General features: G+C 38.7%; 1 protein-coding gene across 1 annotated transcript in view; it reads left to right on the forward strand.

The window, feature by feature from the left end:
- Positions 1–3,695: 3,695 nt before the first annotated feature.
- LOC124787015 (cytoplasmic tRNA 2-thiolation protein 1) overlaps positions 3,696–19,838 on the forward strand; it is a 42,000-nt gene continuing 25,857 nt past the window's right edge. Inside the window, exons 1-5 of the mRNA XM_047254306.1 lie at positions 3,696–4,017; positions 14,265–14,496; positions 15,915–16,033; positions 17,410–17,598; positions 17,699–17,903. Of these exons, the coding sequence (XP_047110262.1) occupies positions 3,970–4,017; positions 14,265–14,496; positions 15,915–16,033; positions 17,410–17,598; positions 17,699–17,903 (793 nt within the window). The 5' untranslated portion in view covers positions 3,696–3,969. The remainder of the gene's footprint in view (positions 4,018–14,264; positions 14,497–15,914; positions 16,034–17,409; positions 17,599–17,698; positions 17,904–19,838) is intronic.

Genomic DNA, 19,838 nt, shown 5'->3' on the forward strand with positions numbered 1-19,838 from the left:
TGTGTGCACTGTTAATTTTTGAATATGTCGTTGTGTATGTCATCTCTCAGATTCAGTAAGGAATTTTAATAGACGTATGCAAGGATAATCATTGTATATAATGCTTTAGGATGGTTAGCGTAGGGTTCTCTATAACACTGCCTACCTGATTAATTTGAAAATATAGTACAGATTGGAGTATTACACAGCAGTTCGGAAAAACGCTCCCATTTTGAAAACTATGTCATATATCTGCAGTGACTAGCATGAGATCTGCGAAATGCATGCCAGTTTCACCAAATTATCACAAAGCATAAAAAATTGTTTTACGTTAATTGGCTGAACAAGTATTTGCCAGGCAGATATAACTACTTCACAGGTTCCCACAGACTTTTGCTAATGTGCTAGCTGATATTACTGAACTGCCTGTCACCAGAAATCTCTTGTCACCTGTGACTGCCTCTATTTTATCTCATATAAAAAATAATAACTTGACGTATGATGCAGGACTCATCGTAAAATAATTTATGAAATCTTTCGGGTCCTTTGTTCTGACTTCAGTCAGTAAATTAACACGCGACCTGCCGATCTTTTTTTCTAACCGTTCTCAGACCTGTTTTGTCATTTTCTGTTCCTTGCAAGTTATAGCTAATGTAACTGCTGCACACGCTTTATTTTGAGTGTTTGACATCTTAACCTTGTAAAATGGCGTTATCAGTTGACTGTTTTCGTAAATGTCATTGATAGTTTAAGGTCCCTTAAATACACTGCAGGTCTGACAAACTAGAATTGTCAATACTGAACGTGTTCAGGCTCCTTAAGGATACAGGGTGCTTTTCTTGCTCAATATTATGTAAAAATCAACACCTATTTCTTTCAGGCACTGTTCATAATCTATATGATTTAAAGATTTTTTGTTGATATCAGGTAATGCAGCACACTTTCTAAACTAATTAGAAGTTTTGTGAATATTTTTGAACCTGCTTAGGGTTATTAAAAATTACAAAGAAATTGATGCATTTTTCCAAAATGCTTCCTCAGACTGAGGTACCATTTAATCCAATGTTATACATTTGAAGGAGACCATATTTTTACCAGATACGCATGACATGATGACTGAGGTACTCGACCTATTTAATTCCACCAATAATGTGTATTACAAGAATAAAAAATATCACATCTTACATTTTTATTTTTATAATTTTTTTACTAATAAAATGTTATTTTTTCTATAATTTAGTTGATTCTGCAATAAAGCTTAGGCCTACTGCATAAGTATGGACTACTGCAAGTTACAGAAAAAAATTAGAGCAATGCTTTATAAATAGGAAATATTTGTACCTGAATGCTGAAAATTGTGTGAAAATGCAAATGAAGATATGAGGCCAATTAAACTGTGCCTCAGAATGGTCCTGAAGCATAGTCTTCATCCTGCACCATTTCTTGATCTTCAAGCTTCCACTAGGCATTCCTTTTAGCGCTTCTTGCTTCTTTGGGCAATTGAAGAGCGAATCTTCCAGCTTCATGCACCTATTGTCTATCACAGGCAAGCAATTGATCTTCCATATTAGAGCCACATTTTATGCCAAAATTTCTCAGAACTTCCAGCCTTCCTATCACTCAATCATTGAAACATATCACAGAATATAGTACACGAACTTTTAATGTATTTAGTCTTTCAAAAACATTCTTGGGTAATCTTTCCGATATGTAATGATTGAAATTTTCATTCATATTCTGAATGTCTACATGAAGACATCTACTAAGCAAAACAGGGTCACTCAGGTCTCCAAAAATTGCTTATCATGGTATATTTGACCACTTTCTTTTCCTTTTTGGTAACCACACCAAGAATCTACTCCTTTAGGGCAAAGTCCGTGAAGAGGTCTGGTATTCTGTGGACAACTTATGGAAGTAGGTGCCCCATACAGCTTTTTGCATTGCTGTAACATCATTCAGAGGTGTAGTTCGTCTAATGGCCAGTCCATTATAACTCTGCAGTAGGCCTATTTCGGTTTCTGTCAATTTGCCTCGGCCACACAGACATTTTCCATGAGATAGCAACTTTCCTTTCATTTCTCTAGCTTCCTCAATTTAGCACCCATTGTCTTTTGCACATGTCCACAACACCCCAGTTTTGTTACTGAGGTCTTACCATAAACATTGAACTCATTAATTTTACTGAAAGCTTTAGAGTTCCCATCAATTAGGTACTTCGTATATCTAGCTTTATAAACGGGCACTGGCCTCTGAAATATTTTTAGAGCTTAATCACACTCAAAACCTGCATTGTGACCATCTTAATTCTTCGACCACTGATGTTCGACATGTCCTTCACTGTTACCATGACAGGTGTAGCAGTACTTAGATAAGCACTCAACATCAACAACTTTTCCATTCTCCAGGGAAGCAGACGTAAAACACCATTCAAGGAATGATGTCATCGACATTGCCATGTCCCATAAAGTGCAACAGCAATGTCCCTGGTTCCACTAATATTTACAGTTTCTTCTACTGCACGTTTCATAGATACTTTAGACACAACCGTCAAGGCACCTAAAAGTATTTTTATCTACTTGCTCAACCTTTTGGGAGGAGGAGAAATATCCATCAAACCACAAAACGTTTGAGCAGCCTTTTCCTATTGCAAGCACTGCATACACTAACATCAAATTCACATCATATGAATTATGCACAATGTTCGGAGTCATTTTTGAGGTAGGTATGTTGCAGGATCTACACAGAACAACTAATTTTGACGCTAAACCCTTCCTGCTATTTTCTTGTTCAGTTATTTCCAGACAGTCTACACTATCACATTGTTTACATTTCGCTACTTCCTTTATCAAAGAAGATAACGTTCCCACATCAACAACAACAAATCCACTACAAACAGCGTCACTGTTAACACAAAAATTTGAATCACAACGAGGCCTGCCATGTGGGAGTTTCTTCCCTGAAGAACTAATACATAGGTTACTTTCAACAGTGTGGCTTGCTTTGTTTGTGAATTGGTCATAACAGAATTTCCTTTTATTGAATTTCTTGATTTGTGGAATAGTTCGTATTTATTGCACACTAAAGGATATGTACGTCCACAAATATATGTAGCACTTGGGCAACAAACATCCAGTAACACGTAAACAAACTGCTTCAGCGAAACAAAAGTAAATATTAGCAAAGTTAATCATTGACATACAATAGAAACCTGCACTGTCACCAACATATACAATACAATAGCTGGAAACAGAAAGTTCACAGTGCTTTTCGGAATAATATTGATTTCTGTAACAGAAATAAAGGTGGCGTGATGGAATACATGACCATATCTTTAAAATTCGTCATTTTTCATTTGAAACCCTATAATGTGTATATCAATGTAATCAAAAAAGATTATAGAATTTAATGAAGTCATACAAAATTATTTTTCACCATTTATAAGTACCCTGTATCCTTAAGAACACGCATCAACACATTATCCACTATTATAACTGAGCGCGCGGCGAAAATAGGTTAACTTCCGATGTTTGCAGACGACGACGTCGTCATAACTTGCTTCCCGAGAAACTCTGACTTGGCTTACGCTCCGTTGATGGCCCTTGTGAAAGCCGCTGTTTGAAATTCAGTGTAGAATATTTTGACGGGACGTGACGGCCAGAGCGCATGACTCGTTGCCAACCAAAGATGATCTCACTATTTTTGCTCCTCTCCTTCGTTATAGTAGATCTTTGCCTTATTTATTACGTGTGTTTTTGTGTGCTGTCAATTCGTGTGTTTATATTTTTGTGATGCAAAGTCTGAAATTCCGTATAGAGTCATTTTAGATAGCCTGACCGTTGATTGAGGTGGTTTTCATGATTGGGTGGTGGAGCGGTGGTTACAGTACGATGCTATCGCTTTGGACGTGATTGAATAGCAGTGCTTCTAAGTTTTACGCAAACACATGGTTCATTAATTGGCCACCAATAAGAATAACAGAAGACCGTCGGCATGCCTGTTACTTGTTCTTCTGGATGCGGCAAAAGAGCAATTTTAAAGGTAAGTTAGATGACACGATGCTTAGAATGAATGCTTGAGTCTTTCGGTTTTGTAGATCTACCGTAGCGTTAATGCCTCGTAGAACAGAAGACTTTAATAGAACTAACTGTTCGTAAATGAAAAAAACGTTGTACTTTAGTGACCAGCCGAATGAGCTAGTGCAATTGTTAGGTCGTTTGCCTCATATTCAGGAGGAAATAGTTTGCTGTGTCGGATCATCCTGATTAAGGTTTAACGAAATCGTTTCAGGCAAATTCGGCGATGGTTCCCCCAAGGCCACTGCGGACCACACGTCCTATCCATATATATTTATGTATTATTGTGCGTTTATACTTGGAAGTTATTTATTTTCATTGTATTGTGATGAAAAATCTTTGTGAGATGATTTCTGAGTAGATTAGATTAGATTAGATTAGTACTTGTTCCGTAGATCATGAATACGACACTTCGTAATGATGTGGAACGTGTCAGGTTAATAAAAGATGTCTGTACAAGATATTACATTACACATAATATTGCATGACACTAATGTTTAAGTTGTTGATGTTTTTTTTTCTCCCCTTAATTTATATCTAAAAATTCAACCAATGAGTAGAAGGAGTTGTCATCCAGAAATTGTTTTAATTTGTTTTTAAATGTTAGTTGGCTATCTGTCAGGCTTTTGATGCTGTTTGGTAGGTGACCAAAGCATAATTTACCCCTTTCTGTCCCAAAGTTAGATTTAACCCTGCATAGTGAAGACCATCCTTTCTCCTGGTGTTATATCTATGCACACTGCTATTACTTTTGAACTGGGTTGGATTATTAACAACAAATTTCATAAGTGAATATATATACTGTGAAGATCAAATGGTTCAAATGGCTCTGAGCGCTATGGGACTTAACATCTATGGTCATCAGTCCCCTAGAACTTAGAACTACTTAAACCTAAGTAACCTAAGGACAGCACACAACACCCAGCCATCATGAGGCAGAGAAAATCCCTGACCCCGCTGGGAATCGATCCCGGGCGTGGGAAGTGAGAACGCTACCGCACGACCACGAGCTGCGGACTATTGTGAGGATCCCTAGATCCTTAAATAGATGTCTGCAGGATGACCGTGGGTGGGCTCCAGCAATTATTCTGATTACATGTTTTTGAGCAATGAATAGTTTTCTACTCAACGATGAATTACCCCAGAATATGATGCCATACGAAAGCAGTGAATGAAAGTCGGCATAGTAAGCTAATTTACTGAGATTCTTATCACCAAAATTTGCAATAACCCTAATAGCATATGTAGCTGAACTCGGACATTTCAGCATACCATCAATGTGTTGCTTCCAGTTTGGCCTCTCATCAATGGACACACCTAAAAAATTTTGAAAATTCTACCTTAGCTACAGACTTCTGTTCAAAGTCTATATTTATTACTGGAGTTGTGCCATTTACTGTACGGAACTGTATATATTGTCTTTTATCAAAATTTAAAGAGAGTCTGTTGGTGAGAACCACTTAATAGTTTTGTGAAAAACATCATTTACAATTACATCACTTAGTTCTTGGTTTTTGGATGTTATTACTATACTTGTATCATCAGCAAAAAGAACTAACTTTGCATCTTCATCAATGTGGAATCGTAAGTCATTAATGTATATCAAGAACAGTAAAGGACCTAAGACCGAACCCTGTGGGATTGATTAGCCCCCCCAGTTTGAGGAATCAACTGTTGTTTTAACATTACATGAACCACTCATTTCAACTTTCTGCATTCTTCCAGTTAAGTATGAATTAAATCATTTGTGCACTGCCCCCCTCAAACCATAATGATTTAGCTTATCTAAAAGAATTCCATGATTTACACACTCTAAGGCCTTTGAAAGATCACAAAAAATACCAATGGATGATGTCCGGTTATTCAGAGCATTTAATATTTGATCAGTGAAAGCGTATATAGCATTTTCTGTTGAAAAGCCTTTCTGAAAACCAAACTGACATTTTGTTAGTACTTTATTTTTACAAATATGGGAGGCTACTCTTGAATACATTACTTTCTCAAAAATTTTTGATAGAGCTGTCAGAAGAAAGATTGGGCGGTAGTTGTTGACATCCGACGTATCCCCCTTTTTATGCAATGGTTTTACAATGGCATATTTCAGTCTATTGGGGAAAACACCCTGCTCCAAAGAGCTATTACATACGTGGCTGAGAATCCTACTTATATGTGGGGAACAAGCTTTAAGTACCTTGCTGGAAATGTCATCAATTCCTTAAGAGCTTTTACTTTTCAGTGATTTTATTATTTTACTGATTTCAGAGGGAGAGGTTGGTGGAATTACAGTTGTTTCAAACTGCAAAGGTATGGCCTCTTCTATTAGTAGCCTTGCCTCTTCTAGTGAAGATCTAGATCCTATTTTCTCCACAACATTTAAAAATGATTATTGAAAATATTTTCAATTTCTGATTGTTTGTTAGTACACTTGTCATTCAGTTTTATGGCACTAAAGTCTTCCTGTGCTCTTGGTTGCCCTGTTTCCCTTTCAATAATATTCCAAATTGCTTTAATTTTATTATCAGAGTTACTGATCTCAGACATGATACACATGCTTCTGGACTTTTAATAACTTTTCTTAGTACCGCACAATAGTTTTTATAATATTGAACAGTTTCGGGGGCAGTACTCCCTCTTGCTGTTAGATACAGTTCTCTTTTACGGTTGCAAGATATTCTTATTCCTTTAGTTAGCCACGGTTTTTTTATAAGTTTTCTTGGAATTATATATAAATGAGTGACCTGGAATCTTCGCAATTGTGGAAGATTAGCTAGAGAGCAGAGTAATTTTTGGATGTTAATTAGCGAAGCCAGGGTTTTGCATTTATTGTTTTTGCGACTGATGCCTGTTTATGGAATGTAATGAGGAACTACCATAAATTTGGTTTCTTTTTCTCCATCTTTGTCATTCAACAATCACATGGAAAACCATGCACTCTGATACGTATCAGGTTACAGTTGAAATGAGAAGCGAAAAAAAAAAATTGTTTTAGACGATTTTTTAACACAAGATGGACAGTGTGACTGCTCTTAACTGCAAACTAGTACACACTGACATGTATGTTACTATACCTTAGTAGGCAGAGCATCCATTACCCGGCCCAGAAAAGAATCTGGTGTTTCAAAATGAAAGCTATGATAAATGAAACACAGTCCTCTCGAAATGATTGAAATGGTAAACTGCCCAACTAATTCTCAAAGATCACATACAGAGTCCTTTCCTCTCTCCATGCATACATTTTGCAAAACAGAAAGGGAGTTACTCTCCTCCTTTTACTGCTCAAGAAGATGCAAGAGATACTACACTTAGTGAAAGGCTATGGTTTCAGAGTATGTGGAACCTACAATATTCTTGGGTATTGCTGTCATAGGCCTTCCTTCTGTACTGGCCACACATGATGTGGCAGCACATTGTGGAAATCAGTGAGTACTGAGAACAGCATAACAAACAAATATGAAGTTATGTTTGCTACACCTAAATTTTATCCTAGACATCTAATTCTACTATTCTGTCATCAAGGAGGTCAAATCAACATATCCCCCAGGGGCTCACAACTCTTTTGTGAGTATATGCTTACCTACCATGGAGCTCCAGCTTTTGCAATACTACTTCCCTTTGTGGGCTCCAAGCCTATACTTAGACTATCCCATTTCCTATCTGCCTTTCCATCGGAGGTCTTTGTGGTACAGTCCCCTACTGGACCTCGTACATGATACAGAACATTAATTTTCCATTTCACTTCTGACACACTCTACACCTTTCCATTAATAAATACGTGGTCCCCATTGTTGGGTTTGACCTACCACCACTGTTCCAAAATTTTCAGAATTGCACATCATCCAGGGAGGGTCGCCCAGTGTGATGTCTGTTTCACCTTTGTGCCTTTCCACCTTAGCACCCTTCGTTTCCAATAAGGCAATATGCCCATAACCCAGTGTGATAGCCGTCTTGTTATAGGGGGTCATCAAGTACCTGCATGGCGGTAGCCTCGTGACCACATGGGGATCGCACTGTGCCCATCATGTCTGGGGCATGGAGGCTCCAAGCAACAGCTTACTGGCCAGTTAGCTGTTTCTGAGGCTGGGTGGTGCCCATGGGGAGAGCTTCCGTTTAGAGTAGGTGGCACTATGGGTGGATGACCTACATATGAAGTGGATGAAGGTGATCACACAGCTCCAGCAGTCTCTTCAGAAGGAAAGAATTTGTACAGTGCAGAGATGTAAGACTCCAAAATGTTTCCTTCTTTGGATATGCCTTGGGAGGAACTTAGGACTAAGCAACAAGCAGAGAAATACACCCCCCAATACCAGGTTTGTACAAGGACAGATGGTGATTCTTTTTTGACCACAAAGTCTTTATTCTTGTCAAGACTATAGAGGATAGGTTTGGGGAAGCTGCAGTAATATCCAAAATTAAGAGTGGATCAGTTTTGGTTAAAACAGCATCACCTGCCCAGTTATGGGTATTGCTTGCTTGTGACAAATGGATAACATTCTGGTGACTGTCACTTCCCATAGTAGTCTAAACATGATTTAAGGCATCATTTTCCATTGTGACCTCCTCTTGCAGTCTGACAATGAGCTATGCGCCAATGTGGAGTGACAAGGTGTACTCTTCGTCCCTCATGTCCACAAGGGGCCAAAGGACAATATGGTTGTTACCGAGACCTTTATCTTGGGCTTTGAGGGCAGTTCATTGGCTAAAAATGTCAGGGTGGTGGCATACTTGTGTGACGTGAAACTGCATTCCCCTCCCCCCCCCCCTCTCCCCTCCCCCCCCCCCCGAATGTAGTGTTTCAAATGTATGGAGTTTGGCCACATGTCTTCATGTTGCAATGCCAACCAAATTCTGTGGAGACTGTGGATGGTCATTGCACACAAAGATTCCTTGTGCTCCTCCCACCTATGTCAACTGTAAACAGCACCATTCTCCATGCTCAATAGAAAGAGAGAGAGAGAGAACATAGCAACATAAGACTCTGGACAGTCTGACATACCAAGAGGTCAAGAAAAAGTATGTGTGTCTATATACTGCATGCATGACCTGCTGCTGGTACTCTCCCCCAGTATGCACCCCTGCACCCTACAGTGGACACTCAGGGCTGCTGACCATGTCTGTCCCCCCCGAATATAGTGTTTCAAATGTATGGAGTTTGGCCACATGTCTTCATGTTGCAATGCCAACCAAATTCTGTGGAGACTGTGGATGGTCATTGCACACAAACATTCCTTGTGCTCCTCCCACCTATGTCAACTGTAAACAGCACCATTCTCCATGCTCAATACACACATCACCATCATCTGCCTTCTCACACCCAGAAGGATTGCCTCGAGACACTCCCCTCTGTGGTTTCTGTAGCTGTGTAACTGGATACCAGCCAGTGATTGAAGGAACCACAGGCTGCTGGTCATAGTGCTTCTTCAGTCCTTGGATTAGATTCAGGGAAGTCATTCAAACTCACTAAGGATAATTAAGGCAACAATAAGTATTCCAAGATGAAGGAAATTCCTGTGGCCCCAACACTGCCAGATCCCACATGTTCTGATTCTGTGACCATAGCAACAATCCCGGTGGCCCCTAAGGCTCCAGATCACATCACACATTTCTCAGATCCTATGTGTGTTGATCACATCACCTCTCAACTGGTGGCAGCAGGGAACCCTGGGACATAACCTGCCTCCTTGGCCTTCATGCCCTCACAGTATACTGACAGCAAGATTCCCCAGTGGAACTGTAGCAATTTTTTCCACCATCTGTCTGAGGTGCGACATCTCTTAAGCTCCTCCCCTGCTATGTGCATTGCCCTTCAGGAAACTTGGTTTCCAGCTGCATGAACCCCTGCCCTTCGTAGCTATCAGGGATGTTTTAAGAATCATGCTGATTACGACATGCTGTTGGATTCTATACACAGCAAACTTGTGCCTCTTAGACAGTTTTGGACGTTGTGGCTATTAGGGTAAGGCAAATTAAGGATTTTACCATCTGTAATGTTTATCTCCCTCCCAATGGTCGATTGCCTTAGAACATATTGTCTGCATTGGTTTCTCAGCTCCCCCTACCTTTCCTATCTTGGGTGACTTCACATCATCCACTTTTGATTAAATTGTTGACTGAATACTACACTGTTCCAATTTGCACCTAAAAGAGTACTAGTGTAACTGCATTCCAAGTGCTGATGGCAATACCTTACTCTTCCAAATTGTCACTACATTAGATAGCTCCATAACAGACCTGCAACTAAAAAACGTGTTTTGATATTCAATTACTTAATGCTGTCAAAAAACTGTAAAGTGTAAAATGTCACTTATTGTGGACCTCGTGTGTGTACTGTTGCGTGACACCGGATATGTGCTCAGGTGTGTATCTTTAAGTAGTTGTAGTCAAATAACATTATTAATTTGATTTTGTTGGCTGTGGCTTCCAAATTTTACTAAACCTTTATGGCACTGCACTTCGTTTGTACCACAACACAATGAAAAAACAAGTTAGCAATTCAGAGATACACAGACAACATATTTCGGTGAAGGTAGAGTTAAGTTTAATGTTCATAGACTTTGAAGTACAAGGCAAGGTGTACATCCCCCTGTGGCAGTTATTAGGGTTTCTTTCCATTCAGTTCACATGTGGGGCATGGAAAGAATGTTTGTTTAAATGCCCTTATGCGTGCTGTAATTAATCTAATCTTGTCCTCACGATCCCTATGTGAGCAGTACATAGGTATTGTAGTACATTCCTAGTGTCATCATTTAAACCTAGTTCTTGAAACTTAGGCTTTCTTGGAATTCTTTGTGGCTATCTTCAGGAGTCTGCCAATCCATTTTCTTCAGTATCCCTGTTGCACTCTCCCACAGGTCAAACAAACTTGTGATCATTCATGCTGCCCTTCTCTGTATATCTTCAGTATCCCCTATTAGTCCTATTTGGTATGGGTCCCACATAGTTGTGCAACATTCTAGGATGGGTCACACAAGGGATTTGCAAGCAATCTCCTTTGTAGACAGATTGCATTTCCCCATATTCTACTAATAAACCTCTCTACCACCTGCTTTGCCTGAGCCTATGTGATGATTCCATTTCACATCCCTATAAAATGTTACATCCAGGTATTTGTATGAATTGGGTGATTCCAGCTGTGACTCATTGGTGTTATACTCGTAGGATTCTGTGTTTCTTTGATTTGTGAAGTTGACAATTTTACATATGTGAGCATTTAAAGTAAGTTGCCAGTCTTTGCACCATTTTGAAATCTTATCAAGATCAGACTGAATATTTATGTGGCTTCTTTCAGTCAGCACTTCATTATACAATGAAGAGCCAAAGAATTTGGTACACCTGCCTGATATCGTGTAGGGCCCCCATGAGCACACAGAAGTGCCACAACATGTGGCACGGACTCGACTAATGTCTGAAGTTGTGCTGAAGGGAACTGACACCATGAATCCTCCAGGGCTGTCCATAAATCCGTAGGAGTATGAAAGGGTGGAGATCTCCTCTAAACAGCACGTTGCAGGGCAACCCAGATATGCTTTATAATGTTAATTTCTGGGGAGTTTGCTTAATGGCAGAAGTGTTTAAACTCAGAAGATTGTTCCTGGAGACACTCTGTAGCAATTCTGGAAGTGTGGGGCGTCACATTGTCCTGCTGGAATTGCCCAAGTCTGTCGGAATGCAAAATGGACGTGAATGGATCCAGGTGATCAGACAGGATGCTTATGTACATGTCACATGTCAGAGTCATATCTAGATGTATCAGGTGTCCCATATCACTCCAATCTGCACATGCCCTACACCATTATAGAGCCTCCACTGGCTTGAACAGTCCCCTGCTGACATGCATGGTCCATCAATTCATGAGCTTGTCTCTATACCTGTACATGTCCATTTGCTCAATACAATTTGAAATGAGACTTAGAGAAAGCTTTTGACAATATTGATTGGAATACTCTCTTTCAAATTCTGAAGGTGGCAGGGGTAAAATACAGGGAGCGAAAGGCTATTTACAATTTATACAGAAACCAGATGGCAGTTATAAGAGCCGAGGGGTATGAAAGGGAAGCAGTGGTTGGGAAGGGAGTGAGACAGGGTTGTAGCCTATCCCCAATGTTATTCAATCTGTATATTGAGCAAGCAATAAAGGAAACAAAAGAAAAGTTCGGAGTAGGTATTAAAATCCATGGAGAAGAAATAAAAACTTTGAGGTTCACCGATGACATTGTAATTCTGTCAGAGACAGCAAAGGACTTGGAAGAGCAGTTGAACGGAATGGACAGTGTCTTGAAAGGAGGGTATAAGATGAACATCAACAAAAGCAAAACGAGGATAATGGAATGTTGTCGAATTAGATCGGGTGATGCTGAGGGAATTAGATTAGGAAATGAGACACTTAAAGTAGTAAAGGAGTTTTGCTATTTGGGGAGCAAAATAACTGATGATGGTTGCAGTAGAGAGGATATAAAATGTAGACTGGCAATGGCAAGGAAAGCGTTTCTGAAGAAGAAAAATTTGCTAACATCGAGTATAGATTTAAATGTCAGGAAGTTGTTTCTGAAAGTATTTGTATGGAGTGTAGCCATGTATGGAAGTGAAATGAGGACCATAAATAGTTTAGACAAAAAGAGAATAGAAGCTTTCGAAATGTGGTGCTACAGAAGAATGCTGAAGATTAGATGGGTAGATCACATAACTAATGAGGAGGTATTGAATAGAATTGGGGAGAAGAGGAGCTTGTGGCACAACTTGACTAGAAGAAGGGATCGGTTGGTAGAACATGTTCTGTGACATCGAGGGATCACCAATTTAATATTGGACGGCAGCGTGGAGGGTAAAAATCGTAGAGGGAGACCAAGAGATGAATACACTATGCAGATTCAGAAGGATGTAGGCTGCAGTAGGTACTGGGAGATGAAGAAGCTTGCACAGGATAGAGTAGCATGGAGAGCTGCATCAAACCAGTCTCAGGACTGAAGACCACAACAACAACAACAACAATTTGAAATGAGACTCGTCTGCCCAGCCAACATGTTGCCAGTCATCAACAGTCCAAAGCTTGTGAGCCAACTCTAATGGTCTTGTTGTTGATGAGATGTTAAACCCTAATCTTCCTTTCTTCAAGTAAATTCTTTTTCACGTTACACACACCAGTCTTAAATTTAGAAAGCCTGCATGGAATCTCAACCATTTCCACCAGCCCTGCTCTTCGGCAGTCAGAAGAGTGCTGGAGATCTAATTGGACACAGTTTTCTGGACAAAGTGCAGCAAGTCAGATTGGCCCAACAATACCACCTACAGGCATGTAGCTGCCAAGAAAAATCTGGAATTGCTTTAACCACAGCAGAACCAGGTGTGCAGAATGAAAATCCGTTTCTTTATAAGTGGGAGATTGTACACAACCCTGAATGTGATAGTGGCATAGGGAGTGGCATAGGGGAGCAAACATAGGTCACATTATTTGTGAATGCCCTGTAAGAAGATTTTGAGGAGACTGGAACAATTTCATAAAGACTCCTCCAAAGATTATTGTGTCGTTAAGCACCGTGGACATAGGGCTATGATGCCACCATGAAATTAATGTTATTTCTAAAAGTTCACTTGCTATAATTTTATGAGTTTGTTAATAGTTTTTATGCTTGTTTTATATCTTATTTTTCTGTTTTACACATCACCATTTTCTGTCGTTTTGCCATACACTAAATAAATAAATAACAACTGTGTGTTCACTTGTAATGAAGCACAACCTCATTTGTAAAGAATGGGATAGGAAATTAGCCATATTCTTCTCAAATTTTCACCTCATTTAATGACAGTTCACTGGCTGAGCTTAGTGTAGCACTGAATTTTCGGGCCACTGAAGACAGAGTCCAACTGGGTCTAATGAATTATACAGTAAGATTTCAATGAGTTAATATAAGCATAAGTTAATACCTTAACTTACTGATTGTGTCCACAGTGAATGTTTAGCAAGTTTACTTCATGGTATATACATTAGTTTCACATTTATTTTGGGAAAATGCTGCCAACAGCAATATCAGTGTTGATGGTTTAGATGATGGCGATGATGAGTGGACCATATAACTGATTAGTAACTTGTTGATATCTGTTTATAATGAATTTGTCATATTATTTATGCATAAGTTTCCTTTTTTATGGTCAGAAGGCTCTTCCTCACTTCTCAGCCTTTATCACCAGAAATATCAATAATTTGTTTTCTTTTTGTAGAGGCCAAAAACAGGTGATGCCCTCTGCAAAGATTGTTTCTTTTGGGCGTTTGAGACAGAAGTTCACAACACTATTATCAATGGCCACCTCTTCAAACCTGGGCAGTTAGTAGCGGTGGCAGCCTCAGGTGGCAAAGACTCTACAGTACTTGCATATATTCTCAAGATCCTTAATGAACGACATAACTATGGGCTGAATTTGGTCTTGCTATCAGTAGATGAAGGAATCACAGGTAAGTGATGATTTGTTTGGATACTTGCTAACTTGCTATTGTTAACAGTTCAGTAAAAACTCTATGCTCCAGCACAGAAACCGTTGTGTTCATTGTGAGTTAATATGATCAACAACATGAGGATCCGGGAAGCAATGGAACCACTGCATTAAAGACACTTAATGTGTATCCATAAGACATATGGCCTGTTATTCAAAAGATACTGTGAGATATCTCCATTGGCAAAAGATTCCAGATTAGTGTCCCTTCAGTTCTCCAGGAGGGGACTGCCAAGGAAGAGATAACCAAGAGGAAAAGATTGACTAACAAGAATGAATAAAGAAAACCTAGCTGAAAACAGCAATGTTATAGAGTGTAAGCAAAGCAGTTCAGAAACCAAAGGCAAGAGTCATGCATTTTGAATGTAGCAAGAGTTGAAAATATTGGTGCTATATGACAATCATCACTCATATTCCATAATACCTACCACAGTAAAAATAATTCTATCCATCTTACGAGTTGGTATTACACAGAAAGGACTTGGGTATTCAGCCATAAACATTTAATAGCCTACGCAGTGATGTGAAGAATCTAATACATAATAAAATATTTCTTTTATCTTTTTTTTATGAAGTGAGTACCCACATTTTAATGTTCAGGTTTTTAATCTGTAATTTTCTGATGGTACTTCCACCTCATTCTGATTTATTACATTTCAGGAAAGTGTGTACATTTGTGCTCTTAGTGTAATTCATTCATTTTACTTCTTTGGCTCACTTTGGAATATACAAAGTGTTGTTGAGCTCCAGTGTCTACCAGTAAATCTCCAAAATCTGACCACTCGGATGTTTAAGTAGTCACATTTTGTCTTCTGGTGCCAGACTTTCAGCTTAAAACTGCTTATTTTATTTACTTAACAGGTGAGACACTAGAATTTCAACTGTTATCAATCTTCTCCCACTTTCATAATCATGTTAAAGAAATCACTGAATTTACTCCTGTAGAACAGAAACCATGCAAAGGAAGCTTTGGTAAATAGATAAATATAGTGTGGCTCAAAACCTAATACATGTCCTTCCTCTTCAGATTTTTGTGCCTATTTTCACATCTGAGTGTTTTCACATTCTCATTTTTTAAAAGTCAGTGTTTGGGCTAGGAACAAAATCCCAAATCTCTCTCATCAGTTAGTTACATTACTCAATCTGCAATACAGGCAGACCTATGCATGTTTTTGATTTTGTTATGCATTTATGAGAGTGATGTGTTCATATCCGTTTGCGCACTTAAAAATAATCAAAACTGGCGAGTAATACTTGATAAAGTATTCATTTAAATTAAGAACTGGGTGGAAATGATGATGTACTACAAAAAATATGTGATAAGTTTGGGCTGTGTTGCATTTAACAAATTTTTAATTAACAATTAATTTGTTGCCTTAGGTTATCGTGATGATAGTTTGGAAACAGTGAAGAAGAACAGAGATGAATATGAGATGCCTCTGAAAATTTTGTCATATGAAGAATTGTATGGTTGGAGCATGGATGCCATAGTGAAACAGGTTGGTTTAGGTTTAGATTTTTGGTATTCATTACTTGATAAATTGATTCATTTACTTTTGGTGACTGTGGTGGTCTACCATGTAGAGCACCAGGCTCCAGCCCTTATTCCAGCCCCTCCAGGTCAGCCCCAGGTTCATTCAGCCTGCTATCAAATGAGTAACAGGGATCTAGTAAATTACAGATTTCTCTTAAAAAAATTGTTTTATGGTGAATCAGTATACTATCAAAATCAACATTGTACCAAGAAGCTGCTGAATAGGAAATTTTAATGAAATATCTCCTAAATAAAAATTTGAGTATTTGGGGTAAATATGTTGTTACTACCAGTATATCATGAGAAAAAAATAGTTGTCTATGTAGTTAAATTGTAGCAATTGGATTTATTTCACTTTGCTACATTTCATATCCCACCACCGACAGCAGTGTACTATCCAGTCTAAAAATGTCCATTCCGCATTGGTCATCCTGTATTGTACAGAAGGTAAATTTGTCACAAACCAATATAATTTATGTAGCAAGTGACCAGACAGTTCATGCATGCCTGATGATGATACAACGATTTGAGATGAGACGTGTATGTAACGGATTAAAGCAATGTGATGGATCCAAATGCTTCTTTCACTTGTAAAATGTTACCAATTGAGCCATCACTACATATCTAGCAGCCTGACTCAGAGCTGTAATTTGCCAGCACCTTTCTCATGCTGTTCTAAGCTCTGTGAAAGACTTCAGTAAGATACAGGAAACTAAACTTCTAGGAGAAAGGATTGTAAAGCAACGGAAGTGCTAGATGAAGTTGCCCTACACTAAATATTTTATGTACATGCACATTGGTGCCCACAGCTCTGAAACTGCAATAGTTTTCCACTGTTCAGTTTATAAGCTTGAGAGACAAATGGGAACATCACACTTTTCTCAAGAATACTATTGTGCTTTCATCCTAGATGGTGTCCACAAGAGAATTCGGAAGCTGGATGTGATACGCTCAAATACTGAGATGGGCTGTCAGTTGTGCAAGGATTTACCTACAAAAAGCAAAGATAGGGATTCAAGTGTGTGTGTGATGCACACTTTCAGGAAACTGAAAGAACCACTGAAGCACATCCTCCACAGCATAGAGAAAGTTTCATTTTTCGTAGTTTGTTCATATCTGTTTTTAATGTGTCAGAAGTATTATCAAATGTTCATGAAAATGTGAAACAAATAAATCTAACCCATCATTGATAAATAGTATCTAAATGATTCATATCTGCAAGTGATTAAGGCTGATTACATGGATAACAAACCAGTGGAAAACCATAATTGTAAAATGTGTTTAAATAGTGTAACGGCTCAATAACCTGTATTTCTTTGTTTTTTTGCTGACGTTTTACAGATAGGAAAGAAAAATAATTGCACGTTCTGTGGTGTCTTCAGGCGCCAGGCACTAGACAGAGGAGCAGCAATGCTTGGCGTCGACTGTGTTGCTACGGGGCATAATGCGGATGACATTGCAGAAACAGTACTTATGAATATTCTACGAGGAGACATTGCACGGCTCCAGAGATGCACTGCAATCATTACGGTAAGCTTCTTTTAACTGTATAGTTCTTCTCAGCAGTTGTTCAAACATAGTGTCCTGTAATTAAATAACATGTATGATATATACGTTTCACATGTTACAGGCAAACGAAGACGCAATTCCTCGCTGCAAACCTCTGAAATACGCATATGAAAAAGAAATTGTGATGTATGCTTATTTCAAACGATTACATTATTTCTCCACTGAATGTGTGTATTCACCAAATGCATATCGTGGCTATGCCAGAACTTTCTTGAAAGATCTGGAGAAGGTTAGACCATCTGTAATAATGGATATAATACACTCAGGTGAGAAAGTTTCCATTAAAACAATGATACATTCATTTTTTGGAATGAGAGCTCTATGTGCTTTTTCCAGGTATTAACAGACCAGTCAGTTGAATCAACATTTTCAAACACTGCTACTCTCTTGACTCCTAACAGTCTTATGAGATACTGTGGGACTTGCATGAGTAACACTATTGCTGTCTTTCACAAAAATCTTGAACATTTCTTCCACACACCCACCTCACAGCTATGTGAGAGATGCTGTTCATCATCATCATCATCATCATCACCAGTACTAACAAACACCAGTAAGGATTGATAGTTGTTACGCAGGCACATGAACAGCCAACTGCTGTCTGAGCAGTTAAAAGTGTGCACTGATATACAGAAAGCTGGTAGGTGCTAAGGTGGAGAAATGAATGCCACAGCAAAAATATTAATAGTATAAGTCCCGTTACCGACCCACTGGTAATGTTTTCTCAGTTTCAGGCATCCACAGTTAGCTCTGACAGTTGGTTGTGAAATATGTACCATTGATCACAGTTGTAAATAAACGAAAGTCACTCCAACACACTTCTTTTGGCTATAATTTCGTATTTTGCAATGCTCCTAAGGCCGGTATTACACTATCAAATTTCTTTGTCAAAAAGTTTCAAGTTTCTTTGTCACAGTTGATACGTCAAATATTTATGTCAAAGAAGTTTGATGGTGTAATAGGGCACTTTGTCAAATCTTGTCTGTTGTCAAATAAATTTGATCAGATCTAGGGCCTCGCTGTAGATTTGATCGTGGAAGTTGCTTGTCTTCTGTTCACTGCAATGTGACATGTTACCACGTGGAGCGCAAGCATCGCTGCAGCGTTATGTCATCTGTAGTGTGTTTATGAACATGGCCACTAAATACAATTGGTGTGTACCGACAAGTACAAAATTAATAGAGATGTATGAAGCTGATGAGGCGCTTTACAATGTGAGGCACCCTGAATAAAAAAATAGATTAAGAAAATTGGAGACCTAACCTAACCTAATCTAACCCAACCTAACTCTCTCCTGTAGCAAGGAATCAGAGTGTTACAGTGAGCCTGTCTTCTGCACATATAGCAGTTCTTAAGTGAGTATTGTACTTTGTGGTAGGATACACTTCACTGAGCAAATACTGAAATGTATGCTCATCCATTCTTAAGTAATTTATGTACGACTGGACATCCTCCACTACAAGCTCATGTAACAAGGTTTGTTGAATGCTTTTATTGTCTCATCATAAAACACACAGCTTCACCCAGGTATGTTTCCTTTTTTTCCCCTGCTCTCTCCCACATGTGCACACTGTGCAATTGTGCTACATGCAACTGCTGTGGTTAATAACAAGTTGTTGTTGTCAACCATCTTGAACTTTGATGAAAAATATGATGGCAGTTTAATACCCCTTTTTAGCGCCACATCAAAGATCTTTGTCAAATAAATTTGACAAATATTTGATCATATCTTTGATCAAATCTTTGACAAAGAAATATGATAGTGGAATACCAGCCTAACACACTAGATTGAGTGACATCATCAACAATTCAGAGAAACATTGAAAGGTTAGTAAAAAAAATTTCTTGAACATTGCAGCACCATGAAGAGAGTGTGTGAATATTATGTGACACTTATTCAGAGCTTTATATAACTTACAAATTATTTGAATTATAGAGCTATGTGTTGGGTGCCTGTATTAGGGAGTGTCCTCTGAATGGCCATTTTAATTTTATGCATAAACAACTGTACACAAATGATAAATGTTGTGCACTATCTGATCAAAAGTATCCAGCCACCTATTAGTGGACATTAGTATGGGTGTGTCCATCTTTTGCAGCTTGAACCCTGCTGGCGACACTTTCAGCGAGGTGTCGGAATGTCTGTGGCAGAGTGGCAACCTATTCTTCCTGAAGAGCCAATGCCAGAGAAGATAGTGATG

Source organism: Schistocerca piceifrons, chromosome 1, assembly GCF_021461385.2.
Source record: "Schistocerca piceifrons isolate TAMUIC-IGC-003096 chromosome 1, iqSchPice1.1, whole genome shotgun sequence".
NCBI lineage: Eukaryota > Metazoa > Arthropoda > Insecta > Orthoptera > Acrididae > Schistocerca > Schistocerca piceifrons.